The 18,247-nt window shown below is 38.0% G+C and overlaps 1 protein-coding gene across 1 annotated transcript in view; it reads right to left on the minus strand.

Annotated features, from left to right (window-relative positions):
* The window catches only part of LOC306862955 (contactin-associated protein-like 2), a gene marked incomplete at its 5' end in the record, with an annotated part of 449,762 nt that overhangs the window by 47,668 nt on the left and 383,847 nt on the right, over positions 1-18,247 (minus strand). Inside the window, 2 exons of the mRNA XM_079406069.1 lie at positions 3,518-3,754; positions 8,387-8,605. Of these exons, the coding sequence (XP_079262195.1) occupies positions 3,518-3,754; positions 8,387-8,605 (456 nt within the window). The remainder of the gene's footprint in view (positions 1-3,517; positions 3,755-8,386; positions 8,606-18,247) is intronic.

Below are 18,247 nucleotides of genomic sequence, written 5' to 3' on the forward strand. Positions count from 1 at the left end.
TCATGTACACAGAGGATGAGGCGGGTTTATCTGTTATTCATGGCATTCTCTCATTCAGCCGTTTTACCCCCAGGAACAGAGCGCTAAGTACAAATGAGCTTTGTACAAATGCTGTATCAGGAGCAGGAAGGAAATCAGTGCGGAGACTATAGATTGGTTTAATTATTTGCTGCGAGGCCCTTGAGCAATCTTTACTTTTCTACCAGGCTGCAACACGCGGTTCAGAGGCAACTGAGAAAGAACCATCATGTTTTAGTACCGCTGGGGCAAAAGCCCCGACACAGTGAGAGTGTGAAAGGCAGGGTAAGGATGGTACGGATATAAGGAATTACAGTTCTTGAGTCTAAAAATCCCATCTGTGATGTGTTCTGAGGACCAACAACTTTACAGGCCCTGGATTGGATCATTTATCTACTGTACTACTACTACTTTAAAGTCCCATTGAAAGTCCTGTAAAGTCTGTATGGGTTTCTTTCTTCTATTGAACACAAAGGAAGATATTTTGAAAAATGTTGGTAACGGTTACCAGGTAACCAAACAGTTAACGGTAGCCATAGGAAAAAAATACTATGGAAGTCAATGGCTACCGTCAACTGCTTGTTTACCAACATTCTACAAAAATATCGTCTTAAGCGTTCAACAGAAGAAAGAAACTTGTACAGGTTTGGAACAAGTGGAGGCAGAGTAAATGATGACAGAATTTTCCTTTTTGGGTGAACTATCCCTTTAAATGTTTAAGTTCAAGATCAAGATACATTTTTTACATTAACCCTTTAAGACCTAAGGGCAGAATAGGTAACTTTGACATATTTTGTTTATTTGACTGTAAAATTCTAACAGAACACTCAACCCCCTAAACCTCACTCCCATCAGGGCCATCAGGGCACCATTGTAACGGGTCCCACTCGCCTGCTCCGAGCGGGTCTCGAACCCGGGTCTCCTGCGGGCACACTAAAAAGGAGGCTAAAGGCTGCTTACACATGCACATGCATACACCAAATACATTTAGTTCAAGTTGAGCTTTATTGTCATTCCGCTACATGTGGGGACATATAGTGGAACGAAATGTCGTGTCTCGCAGGACCATGGTGCTACATAAATACAGACATACAACAATGAAGTAAAAAACACTATAAACCTATACACAACTAACCTACTGACAGATTTAACTATAAGTATTTACCCTATACAAACTAAAAGAATAAAGGATAAAAAAATACAACTATACGAATGCTTCACATAAATATTACCCTATACAAACTAAAAAATAGAAGATAAAAAATACAAACTATACGAATGCTTCACAAATACTGTACATGTGCAAAGAGAGACATTTGAGTCAGCAGCTGATTGGGGAACAGTGCAGTGCAGGATGGGGAACAAGCACGGACTCCTGGCTATATGCACATACTACATGTGAAAAAGTCTCACTCAGCCTGCTCCCAAAGTCTTATCAAAAATCATCCCAATCGACTCTTGTGCTGTTTACTCCTCCTTCACCATGTTTCCAATAGTAATGTGTTGTTCGTGAACGAGCCGGCTCTAAGAGCCGATTCTTTGTAGCGAACGAGAAGAGCCGACTCCCATCGGGGAGAGCCAATTCTTCAGCCGGAGACTTCTATTTCAGCCCAATTTAGCAAATGTGAATGGTTTGTGTTGGTAGGCAATTTTTGTATTCAGTGTTTTCATAAAAGCCTAATTTTTATGATTTTATTCCTTACAAAAAAAATGTAATTTAAAAATACACATGCAGCAAATCACATGGGAGGATAGACAAGGATCATACTATTATGTGAAAGAAGGAAGGGGGACACACTCTCCAAAGATAGCGAGTAAAGGCCAGGTACACAGAGCAACAGAGAGATCATGGGGGAGCCAGATTTAAACGCAAGAGCGTTGGTATACGTAGGAAGATACTGCATTGTTGCAACATCGGCCCCCAGAGAGAGTCTTCTCAAAAACAGGACAAATAATCACAGAGAGAAATCGCATCAGCACATCCAAGCTGAGGCATCTGATATGCCAACATGCACTAAAGACTAAAGTGTCTTAATGTTAGACTTTTGCCTTTAATGGTAGACTTTTGCCTTTATTTATTTGATTTGTATGCTGTGGTTGCTGTGGTACTGTGTTCAATTCTTCAATTAAAGTTTTATTAAAATGTTAAATAACAGTAACTGTATATTTTTGTGTAACGAAAAAAATGCATAAAAATAAGACTTTTATAAAAACACAGAATATAAAATTGCTTACTAACACACAAACCATTCACAATTGCTAAATTAGGCTAAAATAGAAGGCTCCGAGTGATACTAAATGAAGAGCCATTTGGGAGATGTAAGAGCCTGCTCTTTTAAGGGAGCCAAGCCAAAAGAGCCGAATCTTTGAAAAGAGCCGGACTTCCCATCACTACAATCCAAAACTCAGCGCTCCCTATCTCTCCCATTCAAATTCTCCCTTCCCACTCTCCTGGAAATCTGCCGTCATTTGTTACACTGGAATTTGTTTAATGAATTAAACTGAATTACTATAATAAGCCATATATTGCCGAAAAGCACGTATCTGCTGTCAGGAGCAATTTGAGTTATTTTGATGCAAATGGTTGAAGAGTTATGGTAACATGAATACAGCTTGGTTTAATGTGTCAGCCCCGACACAGCCGGTTTAAAAAGGCTAAAGCAAGTGATCCTTTTTATTGTCAAATCTGGTGTTTTTTGCATTAAGACATTTGAAATATAGTGTCTTTTAAAAAGAACACATTTTCAGTAAAAAGGTTATTTTGTCATTTTCTTAATGGCTTTGCATTTAGGTACACCCCAAAAAGATTGTCATTTTTTACTCACCCTCAGGCCATTGTAAACCTGTATGACTGTCTTCCTATTGTAAAAAAACAAAAAAACTGAGACATCATTCTTCTTCATATCTTTTTTTTTTGTGCATGGTTTAGACCGACATGAGGGTGAGTAGATACTCATGTTTTGGTGAGCTAACCCTTTAAATCAAGAAGAAATAGTACTAAAAAACAAATAGATGTGAGAATCCACATCCATAGCTCTGAATCCAAATGAAGCAGCAAAGAGATTCCTCTTCCTGGAGTGATGGTGATGTGTAGTATTGAGCCACAGATGTAAGGCAGCCTGTGGTAGCAATTGCTCTCACCCAGAGGCAAAGAATCTGAGAGAATTTGATATTGACTGCAATACCCTAGACGGCACAAGTAAATATGTGTAAAATGGAAATGCGAGTTAAAACCTTGCAATTACGAGGTTATTCATGCATATTTCAAGCAGAGGGAGATGTTGAAAGCTGAGGGCAACCATCAGAGGCCCTGACTCACAGCGAGTCGCCATTTTTAAACGGAGAGCATGAGATGCTTGATGGAGGTCCCGAAATAGAGCACGAACTACAGAAGGGGCCTGCTCATGTCAGTGATGCTATTACTATATTCAAATGAGGGAGGCGGAGCTTAAGTACAAGAGTACAAGTATGACTTTCTAATTTGTATATGCATACTGACCTTTTGAACAGAAAGGCCCATCATAAGCAGTGGTGGAGCAGTCACAGGAATAGCCGTTGTATTTCTCCACACACTTGCCACCGTTACGGCAATACATCCCAAAACTGGTGCAGTGACCCGAACAACCAGGTTTTACACCAGGAGTGACTTTTGCCCTCTCTTCTAAGTCAAGGGTCACACCGTTCATCTTCAGAGAGCGGATGCATCCGAGAAAACCTCTCTGACCTCCCGCTGCACCTGGATGAGAAATGGAGACAAAGACTAGTCAATATTACACTTAATAAAAGCATGTGGCACAACAAAATGACTCAATCCTTCATTTCCATTGCAGACTAGCTTGAAAACAAAAGGTTAAATTAGAAACATTAAGTCTCAGCCAATAGTTGAACCTTCTGATGGGTTTCCTTCATTATGGTATGTACCATTCAATACAACATGATAGATAAATTAGACATCATTAGAGCTCCACTTCCATGAGAAAATAAACATTCGCCAATTGCTCAATGTCTTGTCTGGGCATCTTTTCATTATACCGAACTGCCCAGTTAAACAGAAATCGTACAATCATTTGCTAGATTAATAGTACATTACTAGTAAATGTCCTGGCAGGATGCATTAATTATTAACTAACGGTAAATAATAAAAGCAGACTCACAAGTACAATCCAGTTACAATTTATCAAGCTGCAAAATGAGGAAAGCTTTATCAGTTCATCCGAAAAAATTATATAGATTGGAGTATATATATATATATATATATATATATACACAGTGCTGCTTGAAAGTTTGTGAACCCTTTAGAATTTCCATATTTCTGCATAAATATGACCCAAAACATCCAATCAAACAAATGAGACAAAAATATTTTCTTTGTCATTTATTTATTGAGAAAAATGATCCAGTGTTACATATCTGGGAGTGGCAAAAGTATGTGAATCTCTTTGATTAGCAGTTAATTTAATGGTGAAATTAGAGTCCATCTGTGCAGAGGTGTTTTCAGTCAGTGCAATGACTATCAAATGTCAGTACGTGACCTGTTTTATTCAAAGAACAGGGAAAATGTCAGGACATCTGTTTAAGAACAGAGTCTCAAGAGAATGTTTGTGGGTCATGCTGCAAGACAACAACCCCAAGCACACAAGTCATTCTACCAAAGAATGGTTAAAGAAGAACAAAGTTAATGTTTTAAAATGGCTGAGTCAAAGTCCAGACCTTAATCCATTCAAAATGTTGTGGAAGGACCTAACCAAGCAGTTCATAGGAGGAAACCCACCAACATTGATTGGGTTCTCTTTGTCTACTTTCCGGACTTATATGAAAATCTGATGATGTTTTGGGTCATATTTATGCAGAAATATAGAAAATTCTAAAGGGTTCACAAACTTTCAAGCAGCACTGTATATTATATATATACATATATATATATATATATATATATATATAGTAGTAATGGCAGTTTTGAAGTTTAATAAACTCAATTTAACTCAAACTCACATCAACAGTGGAGTGTAAATTGCGCTGATGACCTGCTTGGGTATATAATACAAAACAACTCACTGAATCCTTTGCTAATAAACCTGAGAACAGAGCTCTTATCATCAAATGTACAGTAAATATGCTGTGCTATTTATAATGATTAAATGAAAGACACAATGTTTCAAGGACGAACACGAGATAAACACTAAATCCTTTTAATGAACATTTCTATTTATTATTTGCTGTAATATTGTTCCAATTTGATTCAAGTCACTTAGCAGGCACTTTTTATGCCCTCTTTTTCACTGAAGAATCAACTTCACAAAACTTTTTCATAAACACAGGATGTGTTTTAACTTTTGAAAGTGAAGCAGCTTGAATAAGCTTGAGTGAGGAAAGAGCTGTTAAAACCCTGAAGTTCACTGCCTCCATCTCTGATGAGACCTGAATCGGAAATTATTCTCTAATGAAACTGTAATGAATTAGCATATTACATTTATTAGACCATCCTGCCCAGTGGAATAGTTTTTTTTTCTGCTTTTACCATTGCAGTGCACAGAATGTTTATAGCCTTATATTGAATTGAAAGATCTCCTGACCAAAATATCACAGACAGGCAAGAAGTTTCAGGTTAAACTAGACTGCTTGTTGTTGTACATTTTACTAAAAAGTTACCTACTGTCCTGACAGGCCCATGAAGCTGGCTTCCCTTTGGAGAACCAATATCGCCCAGATGTGCAAGCAATGAAAGAAAGAAAGAGAAACAACACCAAAAAAACAAAACAAAATAAATATGAATATAAACATGCAGTGATTAGAAAACTTGATGCATAATCAAGGCCAGGCTAAAAAAAAAAAGTAATTTGCAAGAAGCAACTAGATGGTGGATATAAAAGAAGCATTACAGATTCATGCAAACAGACATGCATATTATAATACCGTGAATGAATGCAAACATGTTAGTGATTGTTAAATCAAAGGTCTGCTTGTTATTTGAGATGAAGCGAATGACAACAAAAAACGAGCAAGCATTTAATCCTCCATTAAATATAGAAAGGCCACTATAAATGCAAAACAAATTCAAACAGACACAAGCGTCCATGGGTGAACGGAAGTAGAAGGCAATCTGCTTTATCAATAAATGATGGCATGGGACTAAATGGTCTGAAAAACTGAGCATTCATGGGCAGAGGAGAGGAGGCCAGACAGAGGCTTGATAGGTCTGGACAGGCCTACCCCAGCCCACTAAGCAGATATAAACCAATTAGTTTTCCAACTGAGGTCAGGGTCTAAAGACTGAGAGTTGCTCTCCACTAACTGTCATGTCAACATTTTACATTTCTACAGAAACAACAGACAAGGATTAGACAACCTTTAACATTCATTTGGACCTCAAAGCTCATTACACCTAACCCTAGTGCGCATCTTATGAAATTGATATGCCAGTCCAACATTCTTCAGATCTAAATTGAGAATAAGAATGAAATGTTCATCTGCTGCATGGACAACATGCAAATGAGACCTAGAGAGGGATATGGCTTGCAATATATTGAATATTAATACATGATTTTGCTGGTTACACTATCCAACATACTGTCCCTACTGTTCACCACAAAATGAAAATTTGCAGAAAATGTACAGCATGATTTGTTTACAAGCATGCAGCTTTTCACTTCGAAAAACATTAAATGATGGACTGGAGTCATGTGGATTACTTGTGGATTATTGTGATGTTTTTACCAGCTGTTTGGACTCTCATTCTGACGGCACCCATTAACTGCAGAAGATCCATCGGTAAGCAAGTGATATAAAGCCAAATGTTAATTAATGTTAATTAATTTCTCCAAATGTGTTCTGATGAAGAAACAAAAGTAAATTTTAATTTCTGAGTGAACTATTTCTTTAAAGGGATAGTCACACTAGACTTTGAGCATGTGAAATTTCTTTGGACTAGTTTCAAGACCAAAACTTCTAATAGTGTCTAATTTAAACTTACAGTGAAAAATTCAGATGGTAAGTTTAATTTATTTCCACAAATCAGTTCACACTGTCCATTAAAAAAAAAAATCAAAGCTCTAATCAAATAAAAAATGTCAAAATTGTTTCATTAAAATAACATGCAGGTGAATGCTGATGAGTACTGTTTTGTTATGCTGAAGAATATAAATGAAAATAATAATAAAAAAATCCTTTAGCTAATTTAGAGAAAAACTAAATTTGTAGAATTTTTTTCAGATGATATTTCATAGAAAAATGTATAATGATAAAAATTAATAAAATAATAAAATTCATTAAAAGTATAATAATTGTAAAATTGTAAGTTTGGTATTTTAAATAATAAATCAGTATAATATATTAAATAAATAAATATATATATATAGCATAATCTATTTAATTTTGTAATTTAATACAATTACCAAACATTAATAATAATAATTAATTATTTACAGGAGAATTGTGCTTTGTAAAACCAATAAATAACAATAACTGACATCAATAAAAACATTTCTTGACGTCAATCGTTAAATACACAAGCTAGACGAGCTTTCCAAAAGCTCTCTCAAGAGAGCCACAGGGGTGCATTATCTTCCCATTTCTTAATGAGCGTCAAAGTCATTTGTTGAAAAGAATAAGTCAAAGCACAAAATAGCATAATGAAAGCCCAAAGCCATTCTGTTCAACAGATAATTGCCTCATGAGTGACACGGCTTGTTCGCACTTTTAAAGCCATAAAAAGATTCCTTGCTAATGTTAGCATAGCACACACGACACCATTATTAGTCACATTCCCTGCTGCGTCTGAGATATTTTTCAACCATATTCTGTCAAACCCATTTTCAACTTCCTTTTTTTTACAGTGGACTTTTTCATACTTTGGAGGCGAACAGGTTCCCCAGGGTTCCATGTTATTAAGTGCAAGTTATAATAGCTACTCCTGCATTTAGGCTGCTGACTATAAATACATTTTCCCTTTCAGACACAAGAACATAGAGCGCTGTGCGAGAGAACTGCTGATTTATCAGCAGAAACGGTGAGAGACGAAGTAAAAGCGTGGGAAAAAGTTAGAGAGAGAATAATTCAAACACAAGAACAGCTCAGAAACTAGATATTCAGGAGGAATTGTGTATTTTATGAGAAAGAAGAAATACATTATTTCATAAATTTTAATCAGTAATAGATCACATTTGATCATATTTTCAAGATTTGTGAAGCCCATCAATAACATTATGAATGCCTACAAAAAACAACAGTACTCCAACCTCCAACAATATAACTAAGTATGAACCGGCTTCCGAACTCTATGGGTGGGCGAATGGAAAAATGTGTTTGTCTGAAGTCCTCACCCACATGAGTCCATATATACGCTATACGTGGATGTACATGTGGTCCTTACCCACATAAAGCTGGCTGTAGAGCTCCAAGCGTGTGTGTCCCTGTGTAGGTGCAGGTCTGACTTCCTTGTATTTTTGGTCTAGTTGCAGAATGGCCTCTTTCGTGTTCCTCTCCGCACTGACCCGGTGCCACTGGTCATCGTTCAGCAGGGTAGGAGAGTGCACGTTCAGTTCCACCGGCCCGTTTCCTACATCGAACGAAAACGACACCACCGTGGGGGCTGTGAAAAAAACAAACAGAAAGAGAGAGACCACTCAAACTATTATTTCAAACTTTTACCAATTATTTTTTTGAATAAGAATATGTATAACAAACAAACAAACAAACAAACTGAATTATTTACATGAAAAAATATGAATATAAAAAAAAATTATGAAATAAATTAAGCTTTTATTTATTTTAAGGCAAGAATCAAAGTGCTTGCTCAGGGTATATTTTAAAGAATGATTTAGCCAAAATTGAAAATTTGCTGAAAATTTACTCACCTTCAGGCCATCCAAAATGTAGATGAGTTTGTCTCTTCAACAGATTTGGGGAAATTTAGCATTACATCACTTGCTCACCAACAAATACTCTGTAGTGAATGGGTGCCGTCAGAATGAGAGTCCGAAGAGCTGATAAAAACATCACAAAAAGTACTCCATATGACTCCAGTCCATCAGTTGTGTGTGTGCAATAAACAAATCCATTAAGACGTTTTTAACTTCAAACTCTTGCTTCTGGCTAAAACGAGTGCGCTTTCTCCAGTAAAAAAAAGTAATCTTCTCCGAAGAGAAATGTGCACATATCAAGCACTGTGTACAAGCAAAAACAGTTCTAAAGAAATATGTTGGTGGATTTTGATGTGAAAGGACAAGAGGGGACAAACTTTTCACTGGAGGAAGCATCATTATGGATTATGAATTTATGGATTTTGGCCTGAAGCAATAGTTAAAAGTTAAAATGCCTTGATGATGGTTTCGTTTCTTACAAGAAATGAATTTCTTCACAAGAAATGAATTGATGTACTGGAGATGTAATAATCGTGTGGATTATTGTGATGTTTTTATTAGCTGTTTGGACTCTCACTTTGATGGCACTCATTCACCGCAGAAGGTTCCAGTGGTGATGCTAAATTTCTCCAAATTTGTTCCAATTTAGAAACAAACACATCTACATCTTGGATGGTTTGTGGGCAAGTAATTTTTTTGTTGTTGAAACTTTTAATTTTTGAGTGAACTATTCCTTAAGGGGAAGTCGTGGCCTAATGGTTAGAGAGTCGGACTCGTAATCGAAAGGTAGCGAGTTCGAGCCCCCGGCCGGCAGGAATTGTAGGTGGGGGGAGGGAACGTCCAGCGCTCTCTCCACCCTCAATACCACGACTGAGGTGCCCTTGAGCAAGGCACCGGCACCGAACCCCCAATTGCTCCCCGGGCGCCGCAGGGCTGCCCACTGCTCCGGGTGTGTGTTCACGGTGTGTGTGTGTGTGTGTGTGTGTGTGTGTGTGTGTGTGTGTGTGTGTGTGTGTGTGTGTGTGTGTGTGTGTGTGTGTGTGTGTGTGTGTGTGTGTGTGTGTGTGTGTGTGGATTTGTTCACTACTCACTGCTGTGTGTGTGCATTTGGATGGGTTAAAGGCAGAGCACCAATTTCGAGTATGGGTCACCATACTTGACAATACGTCACGACTTAATTATGCATTATATTAAAACTAGTTGATGGTGAAACATTTTCTGTACTTGCCTTCAACAGTTATTTTTTAACTCACATTTTAATGAGTAAGTAATTAATTCCTTATTTTTCTGTTACTTGACTACAAAATTACTTGAAATGTCAACACAGGTCCTTCTGCATGTTTTAATTAAATGGATAATTTAATGTTCATATACTATTGTTTTGCTCAATAATTATCTTGCAGAACAACAATCCAAAGTTGTGACTTAAAATGCAGAATTACCAAACTCATCAGACTGCTCCGCTCAAGCACATCATTAAAATTCCTCTTAACAGCCCTAATCTGAGTTGGAGAGGGTTTATTCACCATGCTGAATTCATTTTAGGCCACAAGAGCTTTTAATGAGTCAGTGTTGCATATTCTCCTCCATAAACAGTGAAGATTGACAGCTGTACTCCTGTAGGAGGAGATGGTATTTATGGCAGGAGAAAGGAGAAGAGAGGCGAGGTGTGTTTGAGCCATGACTGCTGTGGTGTTTCATGCTTAGCCCCAGAGCGCCAGGCCTCTTGGGGTTTAACCCTTGATAAATCCTGATTTAGAAACACCCGAGACACGTCACAGCAACAGTGCCATCATCCACCCTTAACTCAACACTGTAGTGCGATTGTGTTTAAAGACTGCTTAGCGTATCCAGTGATAAGCCACTCTCTCATAATTATTCATGACGCCACATGATCATTTCCTAAAACAAGTGCTTCAGATGCTCAGACAGCGACTTGGTGTCACAATTCAAGACACCTTTGAAATGTTTATGTACAACTAGCATTGCATTTATAATGGAGGAGTTTCTCGATTTATGGAGAGGTTGACTGGAGCTCATTTGATAGTCTGATAGTCAGCACAAACACCATCTATCCTTACTGAGAATACTTTAACTGTTTAAATCACGTGTATTTGTGAATCAACATCATGGGATAACAGTGTCAAAAATTATATTTGCATATTTATTAACACTTATTCAGCAAGGATGCATTAATTTGGTCAAAAGTGACAGTAAAGACATTCACATTGTTGTAAAAATTATATTTTAAATAAATGCTGTTCTTTTGACTTTCTTTTCTTTTTTTTTTAATAAACATTAAAGCATCCTAAAAAATGTATCATGGTTTCCACAAAAATATTAAGCTGCACAACTGTTTTCAACATAAAACCTGCATGATTTCTGAGTAGCAAATCAGCACATTTGAATGATTTCTGGAAGATCATGTGACACTGAAGACTGGAGTAATGGCTGATGACAATTCGACATCACGGCAATAAATTACATTTTAAAATATAATAAATTCGTTTAAATTGTAATAATATTTCACAATATTACTGTATTTTAATTGATAAATGAGACTTTTTTCAAAAACACTGACCCATAACATTTGATTTGTAGCATACAAAAATGACTTCTGTGTATTTGTGGACTGTATGAGAACCTTAAGACATTTTAAGTTCTGTATTTAATTTGGTTTGTTTCAAAACAAGGACTAAATTGTTGGAATTTCTTATTGGTTCGGTTCATATTCACAAGCAAACGTTTCAAAACAGACCAAAATTTGTTAACACGAGTCAAACACAAACTGTCCCGTCATTGGTCATAATGTTACTGTATGTTCTGAGGTTTAGCTCAGTTTACTGACATCTCCAGAATTCAAATTGAAAATGAGGGCTTTCATGAATACTCTAGCACCAGAGGGGTAAATATTAATTTACAATTAACAATATAACACACACCCGCTTATACATGCACTGCACAAAGCCAAGAAAAACAAAAGCCTGCCCTTTAGACTGAAGTGAAATTATTTAAAAGGACAAACCTGGCTTCTAGTCAAGCATGTTTCTAAATTCATTGGGCCGAACAGCTCCGTTCGCAGGGGGTTACTATGGCTGCACAGATGCTGAAGGCAAGAACTAAATTGCATCTGCTTTGTGTCGGCAGCACAGTGAGCCTGTAGTGATAGTCGGCCACTGCTATTCTCACCATCTTAGGAAGCTAAGAGAAGTGCTGTGATATAACACCAAGTACCTGGCAGCTGCAGGGAGAGAGAGACACAGACACAGACACACACAGACACAAGCACACACACACACACAGTGGACTGTCCAAACACAAATCACTTGTGCCATTGCAATCAGCTTTTTCCTACAAATATCTGCTACTGTGAGCTGTCTGCAGTTAGTTTTATTTGTTATTTATTCCAAAATATAAAAATGAGGTCTGTTTTCTGGTTTCTTATGGCTGGAGTGGCAGGTGTTCCTGCTGCTCTCAGTAGGGGATGCTGTTTTACTGTGCTACATTCTGATGCAGATGTCACAGGATTTGGGGATACGTGTTTGACTGGCATCCATAGAGCCACCTGTTCATTTCAGATTCTGAACTGGAGGAGGAGATCTATGACATGGTCAGCCAGCACTCTGAACTCTGTCTGAGAGCAAAGGCCCACTGCCATAAAAACAGCAGTTGTGGCCCATTTTAAGCTCAGCTATGAGCACACATGCTAACACAAGTAAGCATACGTTATATATTCAAGCTCAGTTATAAGGGAGTATCTCCAACTACAGGCATTTTTTTTGCCCTGTAGCCATGTGAAAATGATCTTTAAAACGAAACAAAAAAGAAAACAAAACTAAACAAAACTAGACAAAAATATATATATATTGATATATACATACATACATACATACACACACATAATAATATACAAAAACCTTGAACTTTATTTGTTCATTAGAGATGTTTAGCATAATTATGAAGCAGCAGAGGGAAAAAAGTACTTTTTTTAATTCATCTAAATAAAATAGTTTATTAAAAAAACACTCTTTGTTTAGATTATGTTAGTATTAACATTTTTTTTTATGATAGACTTAGTTTTAGTCATAGTCTAAGATTGAAATTGAAAAAGCAGCAAAAAATGATGATACCCTGGTAAAAGATTTAATATGACCTTCATAAAACAGAGAAAAGTTTTTCAGTTAAAAAAAATCAACCCCTGGGAAATAAAAGTGCTTGAGGTCGGAGAAACACCCACATATGTATTGCAACAACATTACTAAGCATAGTGACATAATTAGCAAAATCTCATCAATAATTTAGTCAAAAATAGATAGAAAATAACTATTAAAAATGGAAAAGGAACTGGTAATTTTCTGCCAGGACAGTTAAGTTTGTAGACATTTCCTTTAATCTTAAAACACAACGCAATGTGTGCTACAGGTAAAACGCCTGTGAAAAATCTATATAGAAAATTCCCACATACAGTATTAACACAGCACATTGTGCCCTGTTTTCTTTTAGTGCAGAACAACACACTATGTGGACACTGGACACTAAGCAAAAGCAAAAAAAAAAAAGAAAAAAAAAGAAAAGCGAGTAAGAACAACATTTGGTGATTTAGCTTTCAGAAAACAAAAAATCAGCTCCACTGTGACAACACTAGATGCTACATGTTTCAACAGAAACGTTAACTAAAAAAACTAGCCAGTGACTTAATAAACTCAGACCCAATCCTATTGCAGACCATTTGTGAGAGAGAGAGACAGAGAAAGAGAGGAAGAGGGCAGGTCTGGCAGGTGTGTAGTTTGGACTAGGGCTGCTCCACCATTCTCAGCCCTCTGATCCCTGTAATTGGATTTCCTGCACTTGGCCAGCCAGCACTGAGCATCAAGAGAAGAATCACTGTTCTTGGGGAGGGTTTTCGCTTGTGTGTGTTCTCATTTATGTGTGTGGACCGCTCTGCTGTCCACAACTGAGGGCATTCAGTGGACCGCTGCTCTTGCATTCACAAGGAAAACTAAACAAAATCAACAAGCCAAACATCATGGCAGTGAAAAAGTGGGTTTGTGTTTATATGGGTATATTAGATCACCCCCCAAACCGGCTGAGAGTAGATCTACCAAACCAACAGAGCAGTTACGGCCCAATGCATTTCATGATACCACATAAATTACTTTTATACAGATGGTGAATGCTAATTTGCATTGTATTCTGGTACTTGCTTGTCACAATGAAATTATAATGCAATAAACCAGAATTTACTAAAATTATTCTCGTAGCTTCATAAAATTAAGGTTGAACACTGATGTCACATGGACTATTTTAACAATATCCTTACTACCTTTCTGGGCCTTGAACGTGTCAGTTGCGTTGCTGTCTATGCAGGGTCAGAAAGCTCTCGGATTTCAGAAGATGAAATAAAACAGATTATCGCTTTCATGAGCCAAGACGCACATTAGCCAAGCTCTGTGTATGTAACCTGTCCTTTACTGTTGTTCGACTTCTTTTCTTACATTTGGGGTAGTTTTTTTTGTTTGTCGTTGGTCTGGAGATGTCACACAGTCAGATCTCGCTGATCTTTCACCATCATCCTTGCCAATTAAGAAGACAACTAAATCAGCAGCTGCAGCGGGCCGAGCGGACATGGAAGACAATATGGCGTTCACTATAAAGCGATTTGAGGACATTTTGAAAACTGAATTAGCAGCAATGTGCACCGAATTCGCCTCTCACATGAATACAATACAGATTATGTGCTCTAAAGTTGACTTTTTAATCGGGGAACAGAGAGAGCAGAAAAGAGTGATCAACGAACACACTATGCGTCTGGATGCCCTCGAGCAACAAGTAACTGATCTACAGGACTGAAGCAGACGCAGTTATCTCCGGCTGTTGGGACTATCTGAAGGGGCCGAGAAAGATGACCCGATTGGCTTTCTGAAAAGGTCACTGCCGATCTGGTTCCCATCACTTGCGGGCAAAGATATCGGGATCGAGCGTGCGCATCGAGTTTACTCCAGAACTTCAACGTATCACTCCAATCCGCAAGTGTTTCTCTTCAAACTGTTACGCTACAACGATAGGAATTTGATTCTAAATGAAGCAAGACGCCATGGTCCTGTACAAGCAAATGACTTGGTGCGATGTGGAGCTTCTTCCCCGACTTCTCTCCCATGATGGCAAAGAAGCGGAGCTCCTTCAGTACAATACGAAAGGAACTGAAATAGGCAGGTCTGTAGAACTTTCTTCAGTATCTAGCTACACTGAAAATCGTCATGAAACACGGCGAGACCAAACTAATGCGCTCACCGGACGAAGCGCGTCAATTCCTGAGCTCGATTCCTGCTCCTCATTCTCCCGGGAGTGACTCAATTTCTGATTTACTATTCTAGAACTTCATGTGAAAATCGTCTACTGGCAGTTCTTCATGTAAGCTAGGAAACTATCACTAATGTACAGTTTTCAATGTACATGATGCAATTATTTATGTTTGCTTCTTCATTATAGAGAGTATACATACTCTTTATTACCACTTTATTACTCATGTGAATTCAAAGTTAGTCTGTTCTCTTACAATAGGGCTAATGGCGGTTTTCTAGAGAATTGTACTGGCTGTCACGTTAATGTCACTACGACAGGGGAGAGCGGCAGCCTGGGGATTTTCACCCCAGTCTGTAAAAGTTTTATGGGGTGGGTTTTCTTTGTTAAAGGGTTTTTAAAGGCAGACTTGAGAATTAATTTGCAGTGGTATTACTTTCTCTCATTTGTTCAGTTCACTTATTTTTTTGATAGTAATGACTGAAATGAATATATAATGTCAATGGTTTAAATAGCCCCCATAAACGTCAAGTTTTTTTTAAAAATATTGTGACAAAAAAAGGTTGACATTGTGACATTGCTTTAATCCAGGAAGCTCATTTGTGGAAGGATGATGTTCATAGATGCAATGATAAATATTACGAGGTGGTGTCTTTTGCTGCAACTGACAATAAAACTAAAGGTGTTTTGATAATTGTTAGAAGAAATTTAAATATTTCAAACGAGACTAAATGTGGTTTACAAAATAAAAACTATGCTAAAACGTCTCTTCATTTTCGTTGACCAAAACGAGACGAAACAAAATGTTATAACGTTATTTCGTCTCGTTTAGTCGCGTTATTATTATTATTTTGCAGTATTTCTGTTTCCTGTGTCTCACTTCTGGAGCTGCATCAGGTCACACTGCGCAGACGCAGGCGACGTCACTTCCTCAAGCTCCACTCGCGGCATTATTTAGAAGACGACAACAAACAAAGTTAAGTCTGACACAGAGAAAGGGACCGATGGTCGGCCAGCCGGGGTTCGTCTTTGGGAGATGTGTGTGTAGGCTAATTCTAACATGTTTGGTTGGTAAAATAAATGTTGTAAATTCAAATCAGAGCGTCTTTTGTGTCTGCATGGATGTATTCTTGAGTCTATAAGGTAACAGTAATATAATAAGATAACCTTGTTTGAAATGGGTTTGGCTAAAAGAAAATGTTTGTTTCGTCTATACTACTAAGTGCTTATACTATATTGACTGGGTTAAATAGAATTGTATTACTAAAAAGAGACTAAAATACAATTTTCATTGACGAAAACTAGACTAAATTTCATCAGTTTTCATCGACTAAAACTAGACGAAAATAGTCATGGATAATTCTGACTAAAATAAGACTAAAATGCTCAGATTTTTAGTTGACTGAAACTTGACTAGACTAAAAAGAGTATGAACGTGACTAAAACTAATAAAAACTAAAATGACAGCTTCACACAAAGACTAGACTAAAACTAAAATTAAAACAGGCCGCCAAAAACAACACTACTTGATTCTCATGCAAGCGGTCAGGTGTTCTGCAGATTCACATTGCCATTTCTCCCTCGGGCGCCGAGAGAGCCTTCACTTCATTAAAGATGCATCAAAGAGAGACTAAGGATCTTCCCACCATCTGAGCCCACAGATGATCCAAACTATATCCACTTTCAGCCAACAACCCAGGCAAAGAGCTTTGCTGTGGACAAAAAAATAATAATGATACTTTTGGGAAGATCTGACAAGCCTAACCGCTATTTCCATGTCCAAAAAGTGTGATGTGTAGAAATGCAGTGAAGGTTGCCATGACTTATAATAAGCACTGGAGAAAAAGAGAGAGTTTTAGAAAAGGCTCCTGCTTGCTGTACAATTGTTATGCATGAAGCCAAAAAAAGTTTTTTGAGCCCAACTGAGATTTTACCATTGCAGTGTGTTAATCCCCAAATATATGCCCTTTAAAGAAAGAAACAGCACAATTTGAATTTGAACATAAAAATATAGAAACTTTTGTCATTAAACACCAGTTAGCCTTGGAAAAACTACACCTACACAAAGAAAAGACACCTGTCTTGTTTGGTTCGATTGAAACAAACTCAAGTTCGTTTCCCCTCTTGGTGTGGATCTTTTGGGCAGGTGTGAATACAGTAATCGCACTCGGCTGCGCACCAAACGAGACCCAGCTGAAGAGGTCGTCTCGGTCCGCTTCCAAACGAACTCTGGTACGGTTCGTTTAAGGTGTGAATATGAACCAGCCTCGATCCGACCCAATTGCAGAAAGCACGCTCAGAAACACACAGCTTGCGCGTATAGTGCTGTTGTTTGCATTTCAATAGCTTAAGTCACTTGTTTTTAAACCGCAATGCTTAAAAACTTGTGCAAAATATGAGTTTTCATGACCTAGCGCACATCAATGTGACATAAGTGCACTAAATAGGCTAAAGCTTGCCGCAAAGCCCCAGCAAAAGTTACAATGAATGTGTCTGGGGGAAACAGTAAGGAGCTATTTGAATTATTTATTAATAAACTAGTGTTTTCTGAGTCAATGTCACAAAGATGGAGTTAGAAATCGTCTCTTGGTTACGTATGTAACCCTAGTTCCTCGAGGGAACGAGACGCTGCGTCGAAGCGCTATGGTAACGTCTTCAGCGTGACCATGCCCTGAAATCACATGTGTAATCTGTCCAAAGGATGGGCGAGACGTCACGGATGGGTGATGTAATCAGCCAAGAAGCATAAAAGCATGTGCGGTGGAACCGGCGTCAGCTTCAAGAAATGAAGCAACCGCTCACAGGGATGCCAGAATTATGGCCCCGAGACGCAGCAACTCGTTCCCTCGAGGAACTAGGGTTACATACGTAACCTAGAGACAATTCCTCTTCAGGAACTCGAGCTGCGTCGAAGCGCTATGGGAACGAGATGCCCACGCCGCCGGAAACAGTCGAGGTCTCGGAGCGGAGACCTCTGCATACCGACTCTAAACCGAGAGGAGGTCTACTACGCTCCACATGCTGGAAATCCTGTAAGGAGACTCACTTAGAGCCTACCACTCACATAACTG

The sequence above is a fragment of the Barbus barbus genome (genome assembly GCF_936440315.1).
Source record: "Barbus barbus genome assembly, chromosome: 44".
Classification (NCBI taxonomy): Eukaryota; Metazoa; Chordata; class Actinopteri; order Cypriniformes; family Cyprinidae; genus Barbus; species Barbus barbus.